The sequence below is a fragment of the Mus caroli genome, chromosome 4 (assembly GCF_900094665.2).
Source record: "Mus caroli chromosome 4, CAROLI_EIJ_v1.1, whole genome shotgun sequence".
NCBI lineage: Eukaryota > Metazoa > Chordata > Mammalia > Rodentia > Muridae > Mus > Mus caroli.
The window spans coordinates 99293938-99308204 of record NC_034573.1 but is presented as its reverse complement, the minus strand read 5'-3'; the positions used below and the strand labels follow the sequence as shown (position 1 = coordinate 99308204).

Here is a 14267-nt window from a genome sequence, read left to right as displayed (position 1 = left end):
CCATTGCACACAGACTTGCTGGCCCTTGATATCCACCATTGCATACAGACTTGCTGGCCCTTGATATCCGCAATTGCATATAGACTTGCTGGCCCTTGATATTCGCCATTGCACACAGACTTGCTGGCCCTTGAGTTTCCAGGGTTCCTTCCTGCCTTTGCCTCCTGTCTCCTGCATGTACAGGTATTGGGATTACAAAAACATTCACCATGAGCCAAACTTTTACATGGGTTCTTGTAATTCAAACTCAAGTCTTCATGCTTTCACAAGAAACACTTTTACCCATTGAGCGGTTTGCCCAGCCCCATCATCCCTATTTATTAGCCAGTAAGATTGTTGCCCTATTTCGAGTGTGCACATGGAGGCCAAAAGTTGACACTGGGTGTCTCCATCAACCATTCTCCACCTTATTTATTTTATTTATATTTCTATTTATTTTTCTCTGCTTCCCTTCTCCCTCTTGCTCCCATCCCACTTGCTCAAGCCTATAGGTTTTTGTTTGCTTGTTTGTTTGCTTGTTTCCTCATTACAGATGGTTGTGAGCCACTAAGTGGTCACTGGGATTTGAACTCATGACCTCTGGAAGAGCAGTCGGTGCTCTTAACCGCCGAGCCATCTCACCAGCCATTTCCATTTATTTTTGTGTGCATGTGTGAACATACATGTCAGCAGAGGGCAAGCCCCGGGAGATTGTTTTCTCCTGACAATCCTGGGATCTGATGTCCTCTTTTGATGTGTGTTTGAAGACAGATACAGTGTACTCATGTAAATAAAATAAATAAATCTTAAAAAAAGAAAAAAGAAAAAACAAAACAAAACAGTCAACTTTCCGGGCTTAATTTCCCTGATGGCTCCCTCACTGGCCACTGCCAGCGGGATGAACTGAGATGCTACCTGTATTGATTCTTGCTGCCTGTATTGATTCTTGCTACCTGTATTGATTCTTGCTACCTGTATTGATTTACTCTCTCCCCACTACTGTGCCCCTCACACACACACACACACACACACACACACACACACACACACCTTGTAATAGAAATTTGATGATTCAATTTTGAAGGTTCCTTGAGCCAACTTAGTCCCACTGAAAGCTGAACAGAGAACACTAGCTCTCTGCTAATGAATGCCTACCGTTCTGCCTACCCCGACCCACAGTTTGCTGAGCTACACCCCTATCCATACTAAAATTTGAGATGAGAAAATTACTCATAACCAAGCTTGCCTGCGTCTGAGAAGCCTTGAAATACACAGGATATAAAACAGATGAACACACACAAATATAAAGGACAGAGGAGACCTCAGTGCCTGTAAGGTTGTGCCCTCCTGGTCACTCGCAAGATCGGGGAGGCGCATGCATTAGAGTTTATAAATACCCTCTGGACTCCCTTAGGCGAACCTGCCTTTCTAAGCTGTTGCCTTGCAAGGTCACAAAATAAACTGGTTTGCTTTGGCTATTCTGAGTTTCCAGCACTCTTACTATGAAGTGAGGATCTTCAGGTCCTGCATATGCCCATGCTTTGGCCCCTCCCGCCTGCTGAATAACCCATGGTTTAATCAGAACTGTTACATGTCTCATATGGGCCAAGCATGAATGCCCTCCTCCTGAAAAGAGCCCCCACCTTCTACAGAGAAACCCAGCTGAAGAGGCATTGCTGAGACCATCCCCTTAAGGGGACCCCACAGTTCTGCTGTCTCACTCATCCCTGCATGGTGTGTGGTGGACTCTCTATAAGACCCCCTACTGCTCATGTGCCAGGACCCAGGCCTTTTCTCTGGGGGACCCATCCCCCAAGCCCCAGCCCCCAGCCCCCAGCTCCCAGCTCAGCTCAGCTCAGCTCAGCTCAGCTCAGCTCAGCTCAGCTCAGCTCAGCTCAGCTCAGCTCAACTCAGCTCAGAAATGGGTGAAGGAATACACAAGTGGTGAAAGAACAAATGAATGGCCAGGGCCCAGCTACTCCTTGGATGCCATTTTCAAACCTCACAGGGTCCACCCTGGGCGAGTCATCCCCTGGGCCTCAGTTTCCCCATCTGTCTAATGAGCACCCCTCTCCTTGCCTGCCTGGGTGTTAGGAAGCTAGAAGGGATACAAGGGATGCAGGGGAATGTCGTTCTGGCTTCAGGACCGAAATATAAACCTCCAGGTGACTGTGGGGTGAAGCAGGGCTGAGACAGGCTAAAGGCATTGAGGGGTTCTTCTATGTTGCGCACTTTCTCTGGGTCTTCTATTCTACAGCCACAAGCCTCCAGGAGAGTGGGAAACTAGAAAGATACTAGGTCCCAAGTGCCATATGCAACCTCATGTGATCAGTCAAGGCTGCTGGGGAGTTGAGCAACAAGCTACAATGGCCTTGAACTCAGCAGTTTCTGCCTTAGGTGCGGAATGACGGGAAATGTGTGTGCCTTGTTTTCTACCCCATGGGGCTAAACTCACTTGGCATTTAAGCCACACATTTATCTGTCTCTTCAAGGAATGACAAGATCGGAAATTCAGGCCTGCTCTGGAGTCAAGGAGCATGTCTCCTCTATGTGGTGCCATTAGACAGGCCTAAAGTGATGGAGGCAGACACCTCGTCTTATTAGAGTGCCTAACATGGTGAGCTCCCTGTCATTGATGTGCTCAAGTGGAGGCTGAGACACTTGAAAGGAGGAAAGACAATTCCTGTTCAGAGACAATGGGGGCCGGGGCCACTGGGAGATGGCAAAAGTCCAGGGTTTGGTGCTCTGGTGAAAGGATCTGGGTGTCAGCTTCCATGCTACGGAGGGGGGCTCACTTGGGGTCCAGGACAGGAATACTCGTCTGACCAGTCAGAGCAGTGCTGCACGCTGTCCCGGCACAGATCCCTCGGGACACAGCTGCAGTACTTGAACACAGTCGGAGTGCAGCGCCACCACCCAGGGCCACAGGGCGGGCACACAGTCACTGGGGAGACAAGAGACAGTGCAAGAAGCAGCTGTTGATCCTGGGTTCTCCAGACAAGAGGGTGCTCTCTAGATCTGCAACACGCCTAGTTCCTGCAGCCTTAGGCCATCTAGTGTGGGTAACTGTGTGGGCTTTCCCAGCAGCAGAGAGAATTGCAGCCTCACAGGTCGTACACAGGCTGTGGGACCTGTTCACCCGGCTAAGCCTCAGTGGTTGAGTAGAGGAAGCCAGACAGTGTTCGGGAATTAAGGGATGTGGAGATGCTGCACCACCCAGCCCAGCTTCCTGCCCCACTCTCACTCCTTCAATGAGCGATCCCTTGGATACTCTGGGGGTGCCTCACTCTTCTGTCCCCTGTCCTATATCCGTGGCTCCCCCATTCCTCTCTACACACCAGTCCAGACTGTTGGCCCCTGTTCTCTATGGCATGTTCCGTGATGCCTTTTCTGAGGTATCTGGTAGATTCTCCAAGGTCCCAGTACTTCCTCTTGGCACCAGCATGGTGTGGTCCTGGGGATGGATCTGACTCCTGACTCTCCCTTCTAGAATCTGGCACAGGCCACCTCAACAGTGCTCAGAACATATTTGTTGTCTTAACACTGGGCATAGAATGTGTGTGCATGTGTGCCCACACAAACATGTACACATATGAGTGCATGGACACATATATGTGCACTTGTGTGGAGGCTTAAGGTCTACAGCGTCTTCCTTGATTGTCCTTCACCTTTTGTCTTTTGAGACAGAGTCTCAGGCTGCCCTTCATCTATGAGGCCAATGATGACCTTGAACTTTTGACCTTCCTGCCTCTACTCTCGGAGTATTGGGGTTACAGAAATGTATAGCTCATTTATGCCATGCCGAGGATCCACCCAGGGCTCGGGCACACTAGGGAGCTGCTCTACCACCTGAGTTGCATCTTTAGCGCCTTACCTTTCATTTCTGTATTATATTTATTTATTTATTGTGTGTGGGAGTGTGCACCAGACATGGTACACTCTCAGCTTGGGGAAGTTAGGAACCTGTGGCCCGTTCTCCCTTTCTACCATGGGCATTGAATTTGGTCCTGATGCGGTGCAGCAACACTGACCAAGCATCTTCCCAGTGCTGGGGAAAGAATGTAAGGATGTCTAAGGAGGTCCTTCACTCCATACTCCCTTCCCGTAGCTATCTGCTCCCTTCTTGGTGCTTGGGATTGTCCACATATGAACTGGGCCAGCAAGTCCTGCCCTGCTCTCCTCTTAGGGCTATTAGGAGATGCCTAGGACAGAAGGCTCAGACCCAGAAAGGCCATGCAGTCTCTTTGCTCGGTCACCCCCTGGGTCCTAGTGTCCAGTCAATGCCCTGAAGATAGCATCCTCCACAGAAGAGCCTCTCACAGCAAGCACCTCTAGCCAGACATGTTCAAGTAGGAGGGGAAATTTTCTTCCCAGAATGCAGGGACAGTATGCAGGGGACCATGCCCTTGGCTGCTGCCCGCCTGTGGCCAGACCCCTACCTGGGCTCAGCTCATCTGAGCAGTCTCCACAGTTGTTGACGCCATCACATTTCTGGTCTGAGTAGATCCAGGAGTCTGGGTCTCCACAGGTGGTCAGGAGGAAGCTGGGGAGGCTCTGGGGCACATCTCCTATACAGGGAAAAATGGGGCAAGACAAACTCACCTCTGACCACAGTACCTCAGTCACTTGTGGCTGGATCACCCTGTCCTACTGCAGGCTCTCCCCATTCATTCTGGAGGTCTTCCAGGAAGGAGATCAGTTCCAAAGAGTGGAGTGTTCTAACTCTGTGCAACCCTTGTGGGGTGACAAGGGGTCCCTGAGAGCACCCCTTGTATGTCCCCACCCTCAGCATTGTGTACATACTCACTGCAGCAGTCCCCCTTGTCACCTCTGCTAACCTTCAATCTCCAAGAAGCCTCCACTCATCAGGACATAGCAGGTAGAACTGGATTTCTTACACATGGACCCCAGGGAGTTGTGGACAGGGTGACCCAAATTCACACAAACCCAGGCCAGCTCAGGTAGTGGGCTCCCCATCCTGGAAACACTTAAGCAGAGGCTGGACAGTCACTTGTCATGCTGGAGTAGCGCATGGGATAGGAGCTGGAGTGTGGACCCAGTGGCGCCTTTTGTTGTTGTTGAGACGGGGCCTCATTTAAGCAGACTGGGCTGAAACTTGAAATGGATGACTTTGAACTCCTGGTCATCTGCATTGACCTTTCAAGTGCTGGGATTGCAATGTGCACGGCAACTCTTGGATTTGGACTGAGGCCCAGTGCCCCCTACCCCTGCCCCAGCTCGTAGCTGTCACCCTGCTTTGGGTCTCTCCACTAATTTATACTTTTGTGTTCATACTGTGTTCTCCTAAGAACATGGGTCTAAGGCATGGGGCCAGGTCTTTCAACTCATTCATTCACATCCTCATTCATTCAGAAAGTCATTCTGGACACCTTTGTCCCAGGTGCTGGGACCACAGGATCAAGCAGACCAGAACAGTCTACCACAGAGGCATTCATAGCCAATAGGAGTGACGCCAGTATGACTAGGGACATGACACAGGGAAGCAAAGGTCTATAAGAGTCCAAAGCAGGGCTGTTGATCTCTAGCAGGATTCAGGTAAGGCTGCCATCAAGGGTGGCCACACGGGCTGAGTGGAGATGACAGTAAAAGATCCCCCAGTGTGCAGCAGAAGGTCTGGGCTGAGGTACCATATTACCACAGGCACAAGGACATGGAGGTGGTACCTAAGGGTGTTCTACAGATCTGCAAGGGAAGTTAAGGTGGTTGTGGGGATGAAGAGGGGCGTGGGATTGAGGGGTACTCACGGCACAGGCTCTCAGCCTCGTCCTCACCATGAGGACAGGTGCGGATGCCATCGCACACAGCATGGGCTGGGATGCAGTGTCTTCGGTCGTGGCACAAGAACCCTGTCCTGTTGGCCAGTGTCACGCAGGAGTGAGTCTCTGTGTGGGCAAGAGAGACCCTAGAGTGAAGGTGGAGCTCGAAAACACAGCCTTGAGGTGGGCACTGCACAAGGTCCCCCAGGCAGCCCCTTTGAGCTCCTGGAGGGCCTCGGGCAGCAGAGAGGCTCTGAGCTCCAAGGCATGTGTGGAGTTGAAGCTGCCATTCTGCCACTGCCACAGTATGACAGGCACAGTTGACCTGGCCTCCTCCAGCCTAAAGTCCTTTGTTCTCAAAATAGAGGTATGGAGGATGTCTGGAATAGGGTTATTCTAGACACTGTGGCTCACAGGCTGTGCAGGGTGGTTTGGTCACACAGGAAGCACTAAGGACAGCATGCTGTCTGTCACATCGCTTTAACGATGGACCTCCTGGATCAGGTTAGCTGGTTGGAAGCTGTATATTTGGCTGTCTGGGGACAGCATGTGACAATCCCTTCCATCTGGGTATACCTTAACAGTCAGCAAACTTCCATATTTTTTATTTTTCCTCTATGAACTCATAAGAAGTGTTACCTTTAAACCAAACCTGAGGAGGGATACTCCCCAAGATTTAAAGGAGAAACTGACTTAAGGAGACAGAGGTCATAGGCGGTGCCTATGGGCACGTGTGCAAGTGTGTTTGAGCCAGTAGGAGCCACGTCTCCGTTCCCAGAGCTACCTCAGCTAATCACAGAAGGCACTCTGAGGGACACACATTGTCGCAGATATACACAAGAAGATAAACATGCTCACATGCACACGCCTGCACCTTCCTGCACATGCTTACAGCAACAGATGCACACAGACACCCATGCATGCACTGACACACATGTACACAGATGTACTGACATGCACACTAACATACACGAAAGGCAGGCAGGCACCAGCACACATACAGGCATACACACACACACACACACACACACACACCATAAATGAGTGAACACAAGCAAGCAGGCATCTGCAAGCACATGGGCACTCACACACACGTGCACAGGCAGGCACCCGCATGCATGCAGGCACTCACACACATGCACAGGCAGGCAACCGCATGCACGCAGGCACTGACACACATGTGCACACACAGGCCCGTGGCTGCAGGTCCCCCTTCTGCACCGGCAGGTGGAATGGTATGATTTCACACTTCCTCTTCCTCATCCTTTACAACAGCCCTGCCCGGCCATGGAGCCATCTCTCAGAGAGTTAGGAAGAAGGCTGGGACAATTCCCTCCTTAGGCTCCTGGAATATGGCCTCCCTTCCAAGGGCAGCTTTTGAGGCCCTGGGCACCTGACCACTTGCTCTCATCCACTGTCTTCTTGCCAGCTCTCTCTCCTCATGCTTCCTCCCACCCTAGAACTCCATATGCTGGTCCCTATGCCGGGGATGCTAGCCCTCCGCCCTCTGCTAACCAATCCCCACTTCCCCTTCTCACTTCCTGTCTATTCCACCTCCCACGGGGTTTTCCACCCTAACTCCCATCCCACTGATTGGAGGAGAGCCCTGGCTCCAGACTCCCGATCCCCCCTTTAGGCCCGAGTGTTTATTGAATCAAGTTTATATAGTTCTCTAAACTGCTCCCTGAGGGTGGGGGCTGCACTGGGCAGTTCAGCACTGAAGCCAGACTGCAGGGAAATTCTGGACACAGCCTGATATGTGGTTGAGAGAATATCCAGGGTTCCCAACAAGGAGACTAAGAAATACAGTGGCTGCGGGGACTGACGGGACACTCCTAGCTCAGCGTGGGGATCAGAGAGAATTTCTTAGAGGAAGTAACAGCAAACCCAGGACCTCTCAATAGATCACGCTGGGGCTGGAGAGATGATGGCTCAGTCAGTGGTCAAGAACATTTGTTGCTCTTCTGGAGGACCTGGGTTCAACTGCCAGCATCCATATGGATGTTTACAAACATCCGTAAGTACAGTTCCAGGGGGTTTTGACATCATTTTCTGTCACCCCTGGGCACCAAGCACACATGTGGTATAGACGGATATATGCAGGAAAAAAACACTCATACACATAAAAATAAACTTTCAAGTTTAAAAGAAAAAATTTAAGGTAGCACATGACAAGGATGTGTGTGCAAATGGTCTCTCAGACTTGTATCCATATACACAGGTTTCTCTTCTTGCACCTTAAGGAACCACTTAAGCCACTCTGGGAGAAGCCAGGCAGGGCTGGGGCTCCCGTCTCCCTGAGCCTCCATGCCTCCTTCTTGCCCCCTGACCTGGTGTGCGGGGTGGATGTCCGAGGATGGTGGCCACAGCAAGCAAGGCAGCGAGCATGGCCAGCAGGAGCAGCAGGCCGACCGAGAGGCAGGCCCCACGGCGTGAGCAGCAGAGTGGGCCACAGCCTGTGGAGGGGAAGACAATGAAGAGGTGAAGGGATTCCCCCAAGACCCCCCCCCCTGCAGGCAGCCCTCCCTAGTCAGGGAGTACTAGGGCTAGAGGATGCATTTCTAAGACTTCCATGACAATCTCTGGTCCTGCCTGTTCTCCATCATCACCAAATGCCAGCAGGGGCTAGCCTCTGCTCCATAGAGGCTGTCTCTCCTTCCTGTCCTTCCTAGCCTATCCTCGTGACCAAGGGCATTGATAGGACAGTGGACATCTGTGTACCCAGAGGGGCCTGGGGACATGCTTGCGCAGGGTGGGGTGGGGTGGGGAGGATTGTCTTGGTATTCATTGCAGTGGGAAAGTTCATCCACTGTGGGCAATACGATTCCCTAAATGGGCTGCTGGGCTGCATGAGTGGGGAGAGAACTGAGGAGCAAGCAGTGACTGCATCCATCCCTCTGTTTCCCACTGAGGGAGTGATATGAGCACCTCTTCAGCTCCCTGAGTCCCTGCCACGATGGACTGGACCTGAACTTGATTTCTGTGGATGACAAACTGAGGTTCAAAGAAGCAAACATCCTGGTCACCCCTGTTCTGGGCTGAGGATGTCCTGGTCACCCCTGCTCTGGGCTGAGGACGTCCTGGTCACCCCTGCTCTGGGCTGAGCCATGACACCTGTTTGATGCCAACCCCCAGACCCTTTGCTCACTTCCAGCCTGTCGTCCATTCTAGTGCCCCCCCCCCCCGAATGTGGCCTGGAGTCCCAGCTCCATGGATTCCTAGCCACACAGTGAGCCATTTGCTTTTCTGTGTCCCAGTCTTCTTGAGTGCTAAGCCGGCACCATGAGGGTTACTGTAGTTTGCTGGGTGGTATTGGTTTCTTGAATGAGTATTCTAAAACAGCAGGTGCAAAGTGTGAGCTAAGTGTTTGCTGGGCGTCTACCAAGTGCCACAGTGTTCCTAGGCATTGTGGTGACAGCAGTAACAGGAGTAGCTGGCAGAGGTCCCACGCTCTAGAATTGTGCTTGGCTCCCCTGATTCTTTTTGTTTCTTTTGTTTGTTTTTTTTAAGACAGAGTCTCACTATATAGCTCTGGCTATCCTAACTCACTAGGTAGACCAGCCTGGTCTTGAACTCACAGAGATCTGCCTACCTTCACCTGCCAAGTGCTGGGATTAAGGGTGTGTGCCACTATGCTTGGCTTACTTCCCCTACTTCTTGCTTGCCTGCAAAACGAAGCAAAGCAGCTTTCCTGGGGGCCTCGTGGGCACCTTGCTCTGTAGAAGGCAGGAAAGTAGCTTCCCTCCACTTCTGAGAGCTCTCAGCCTCACCTGGAGGGCCAGACATGGTCAACTAGGAAGGAAGGAAGCGACTAAGACTCCTGTGTCAGGCCACAGAAGGGCAGAGGCAGGTTTCACTCATCCCTGGGGCTCTTAGGTTCTGAGACAGGCATTGCTCTCACTGGTGCCCTGTGTGGGTTTGTGGGTGTGAGCACATGCATGTGCAAGCTCGCAAACTAGAGATACAGAAGACAGACAAGGGGAGGATCCTGATTTGGCTCATTTAATACGCTCCACTCAAGTTTCCAGCCACCTGTCAGCAAGACCTGTGCCTGCAGTGTCAAATGAAAGGTAGCTAGGGAGGTGTGGACAGGACTCTGAGGAGCTCCGGGTGATATAGGGACCTCGGGAAAACCAGCTGATTTATGAGGTGGGGCAGGGCAGAGGCCTCAAAGAGCAGGCCTTCCAGGGAGAGGGTCTGGGAGGAGAGGCCTGGTGGGTGGCTGGTGAGGATGTAGGTATGTGGGTGTGTGTTGGTAGAGGAGACAACAGTCCTACAGGAGGCGTAGTATACATTAAAAAGCCTAGGCTTCTAGAGCCCTGCTTGGTGGTTCCTTTGTGGCCAGCAACACAGAGTAAACTTGGGTCACCAGAGAGATCGTGTTGATACTGGGCAGCAGAGCCAGCTGAGTGGTTGCTCCTCAAATATTTGTGCAGTTCATGTTGTGTGCAAGGTGGGGCTGCAGGCAAGACTGGAGCAGCAGGCAGAGCTCTTGCCTTGCTGGTGATGCCCACTTTAAAGCCAGAAACTTCAGAAACTGCCCACCCAGGGCAAAGGAAGAAAAACCACACCCACGGTCAGCCACACTGGGTGACAACTTGGAAAAAGCCACCAGCATGGGGCATGACCCTGAAGCTTAGCAACCAGGGCCTCCTTTCCGATGCCATATAACTGTGACCTGATTATCCAACCTCTCTTAGCTTCAGCTGCTTCTAGTACCCCACCCACCCAGGGTTGTCCTGAAACTGAGGTCTGCAGCCCCAGGGATCTGAGGCAGAAGGGTCTGCAAAGGGTTATAACCCTTCTTAGCATCTATCTGTTTCCTCCTTCATCAACTGCAGGCCAAGATGGACCCAGGGAGATACAAAGGTCCCGGCTGCACAGGAGTTGGGGAAACATAATAAGTACAAGTGTGTGGTCCTGGCCGACTCCATCTTATGATCAACAGGAGCATCCAGGTCAGGCATGGGGGCCAGAGGTTGGTTTGGAGGTCCTTGGTGTTATAGGTTCTGTGTGGTGGCCCAGCAGGCAAAAGGCACATAGTAGGCACTCAGAAAATGCTGGTAGCTGGAGAGAATGAAAAGTTCTATCTAGCAAGTAGCTGTCAGTATGGCTGACCAGGAAGCTGGAGGCAGACCTCACCACCCACACTGGGGTAGAAGAGCTGCACTAGCCTCAGACACTCTCTGCCCAGCGTCAGGGTAGTTTCCAGGGAGGGACCCACAGCACCTAGCCTGACCCCCACCTCTGTCCTTACCTTCATCTCCAGGGCGGGCTTTCCTTCTAGTGGTGATGTTGCTCTCGGCATCTGCCTGGCCAAGAAACCAGAAGCAGGCTGGGCAAAATTCTGGTCTCCCACAGCCCAGGCTCATCCTGGGCTTCACATATCCACACTTCGACCCGTACAGTAGTGCGGCTTCCACCCAGGACCCATTCCTCCTTTGTCCTCCAAACTGACTCAGGCAGGTCCTCCTAGCAACAGTGCCCTAACACCCCTAGGTGTCCTGTTCTGCTTCTCAGTACTCATGGATCTCAGGTGGAGCGAGTCCCCAGGGCAGATGGATGTGGCCGTGGGTCCTAGAGTCCCCTCCCACAAGCCCTTTCCATTTGCAGGATGGCTCCCTAGGTCAAGAGTCAGTTCAGGCCCAGGCAGCCTTTACCTGGGGGAAGACTTTGTTTATGGCTCCAACACTCATCTCCAGGAACTGAGATGGAATAAAGGGTTCAGTGTAGAGTTCTCCACCTCGTCACCAAGGGCAGCCTGTGGGAGGGCAGGACAGCAACAGGTTTTGCTAGGGCTGTGCCCTCTCCTGTGGCATTCTCCTCCCAGGTTGCCTCCCCCATGGAGGAAAGGACAGGGGTACCTGCTCCTACCACGTCTTTCCCTAGGTTGCAGTTGGACAGTGACGCATCCAATTCCACAGATGACAAGCTGGTGTTTGTGCCTCAAGTCACACTATATGTGGGAGAGATGGAACCAGGGCTTTAACACATTTTTCTCCTCTGCATCATCAGACTGCAGGGTGGCAAGGCCCCCTGGCTGAAGGAAGCCACAGGCAGAAGTGCCATGAGTCTTGGTTCAGTGGCCCGAAGGTAGAGTTCCTTTTCTCATTTCTGAGAGCCAACAGGATGGCTCAGTGGATAAAGGTGCCTGCCTGAGGACCTTCATTTGAGTCCCAGGATGAATGTGCAGGTACAAGGAGAGCGCCCACTCTACAAAGTTGTCCTGACTCCATACACGCATGCATGCACCCCTACCACACACACATACACATTGATAAATAAAAGAGAGAAAGAGATATTTGAATTGTTGAAAGCATGGAGATATATATCTTTTAGCTTTTTTGGGGTGGTATCTGGGTGGGAGCTAGCTGCTTTCCAGAATATCTTCTATCCCAGCATGGAGCACATTCCTTAGCAGTCTAGTCTACAGAGGAGACAGAGGCCCTGAAGCAGATGCGGATGCTCTGAGGCCCACCCCAAGGGTAGTACCCACCTCCAGGTGTCCAGGAGTTCCCATTAGGGATTTCCGTGCTGGGCTACGTATTGGCTCTCACAAGGACCTTGCCAATGGCTTGGGAAAGGCCCTTCCCTTCCCAGGCATGAAGCCTGAGTGTAGGTTTCTCAGACTTGGGCACTCTGACAAGAACAGGGGACAGGCAGTCTTTTTTTTTTTTTTAAGATTTATTTATTTATTTATTATATGTAAGTACACTGTAGCTGTCTTCAGACACTCCAGAGAGGGAGTCAGATCTTGTTGCAGATGGTTGTGAGCCACCATGTGGTTGCTGGGATTTGAACTCTGGACCTTCGGAAGAGCAGTCGAGTGCTCTTACCCACTGAGCCATCTCACCAGCCCAGGACAGGCAGTCTTAATGGGAAGGATCCTGGACATGCTGGTGTGGAGTGAGGGAGCTGAGGTGAAGGGAAAGACGCTGCTCACTGTTACGGGGCAGCACCTGGATTCTGCAAGGCATTTGGGGACACTGGTGAAGATGCATCTCGAAGGTACTCACTGGAGGGAAGCGGGGCACTCATCCCATCCTGCCAGCCATTGGATGAAGCTGTTGGCAATTATCCCTCATATCCCTAGCTTCACTGGCCTGTGGTAGGCAAAGGGGGGCCAATCGCGGTTGCAAGCCAGGCTGATAAGCCATGAAAAGGAAAAGGCCGAAGGGGGTGAATATAAAGGGAAGATGCTACCTAGATTTCTTTTTTTTTTGTGCCAACGATAGTAGAGACTAAGAGGCACATGATTTCAGAAGGATGTTAACGTCAGGGTCTATGATTGATTAGTAATGCCTACTACGGATGTCAGAGTGGACAGTAGAGTACATTCCTGGTCCAACACATGCCCTTTAGTCTGACTGCCACAGACTCTTGATTCTTTAGTGTCCCTTTGTATGTATGTATGTATCCATGTTACTCTTGCTTTTATAGTCCAGGATGGTCTCCAATTCATGGCAATCCCCCTGCCTCTGCCTCCCAAGTACTGCAAAGACAGACATGAACTATCCTATCAGTTTTGTGTTCCTTTATAGGAATCTTCCTCATCCTGCTCTATGCCTCTTCCTTTGGCCTCCTCCTTCAATGCAGGTCTGTCCATGCCTGGCTGGAAGAATCACATCTCTCCAGAGCTCTGCTGTGACCAGGAACCCTTGAAGGAAGGGCAGCAGGGTCCTACCCATTACTACATTTACTACATTTTAGTAGGTGTGCTTGATCTCTTGCCCCTAGAGTCCTACTGTAGGCAGACGAGATGTCTTGGACACTGTCAAGCTGCTCTTGAAGGTGATGTGCCAGTCTGCACTGTGCAAACAGTTAAGAGACCCTTTCCTTAAAACCCCCAGGTCTTTCAACATCGGCCGGCCGGCTCATGTGAGAAGGTGATGGGTTAAATTTCTGCTCTAATGGTAGCATTCTCTGAGCATGTACTTTCCCATCTGCTGTGTGGCAATGCTTTCTGTAAGTTAACCCACCTTGTCTTCCCCATCATAGGAGACAGGCCATTCCGTCTCCATTTTTCAAATGAGTGAACAGGTCTATGCATTTTGCTACTTGCTCAAGGCTCTCATCTGAAGGACAGAGCTAGGGTTGCAACCCAGCTGGCTGAAACCTCCTTATACTCCTTCCCACGGGCAGGCCTCATTTCAGACCTCAGACCAGAGCCTGAGGGCCCCTCCCTCCAAGAATGCACTGTCTTGAGGATTTTCATCTCTAGTGGACTGTTTGTTCACTGCTCGGAGCCTGCTCAATCTTCAATACGTGCTTTTTTTTTTTTTTTTTTTTTAATTGACTTACGAGTCTGTTTGTAGGAACATATATTTTCTGGGGCTCCATCACACATAATCTCAGCATCGCTTGACAATGGCACAATTACTCAGAATACAAAAGGCAGGCTTTGTCCACAGCTAGGGCCCAGAGGCGGGGATATCCATCCTTCCTTCCTTCCTTCCTTCCCTCCCTCCCTCCCTCCCCTCTCCCTCCCTCCCTCCCTCCCCCCTCTCCTCC

General features: G+C 51.6%; 1 protein-coding gene across 1 annotated transcript; it reads right to left on the bottom strand.

The window, feature by feature from the left end:
- Positions 1 to 2756: 2756 nt before the first annotated feature.
- Ldlrad1 (low density lipoprotein receptor class A domain containing 1) lies at positions 2757 to 11437 on the bottom strand. Its single transcript, XM_021161220.1, has 5 exons — positions 11014 to 11437; positions 8087 to 8212; positions 5745 to 5882; positions 4419 to 4547; positions 2757 to 2923 (listed from the first exon to the last, which is right to left on the bottom strand). Exons 1-5 carry the CDS (start codon positions 11126 to 11128, stop codon positions 2757 to 2759), a joined length of 675 nt encoding a protein of 224 aa, XP_021016879.1. The 5' UTR covers positions 11129 to 11437.
- Positions 11438 to 14267: the final 2830 nt, after the last annotated feature.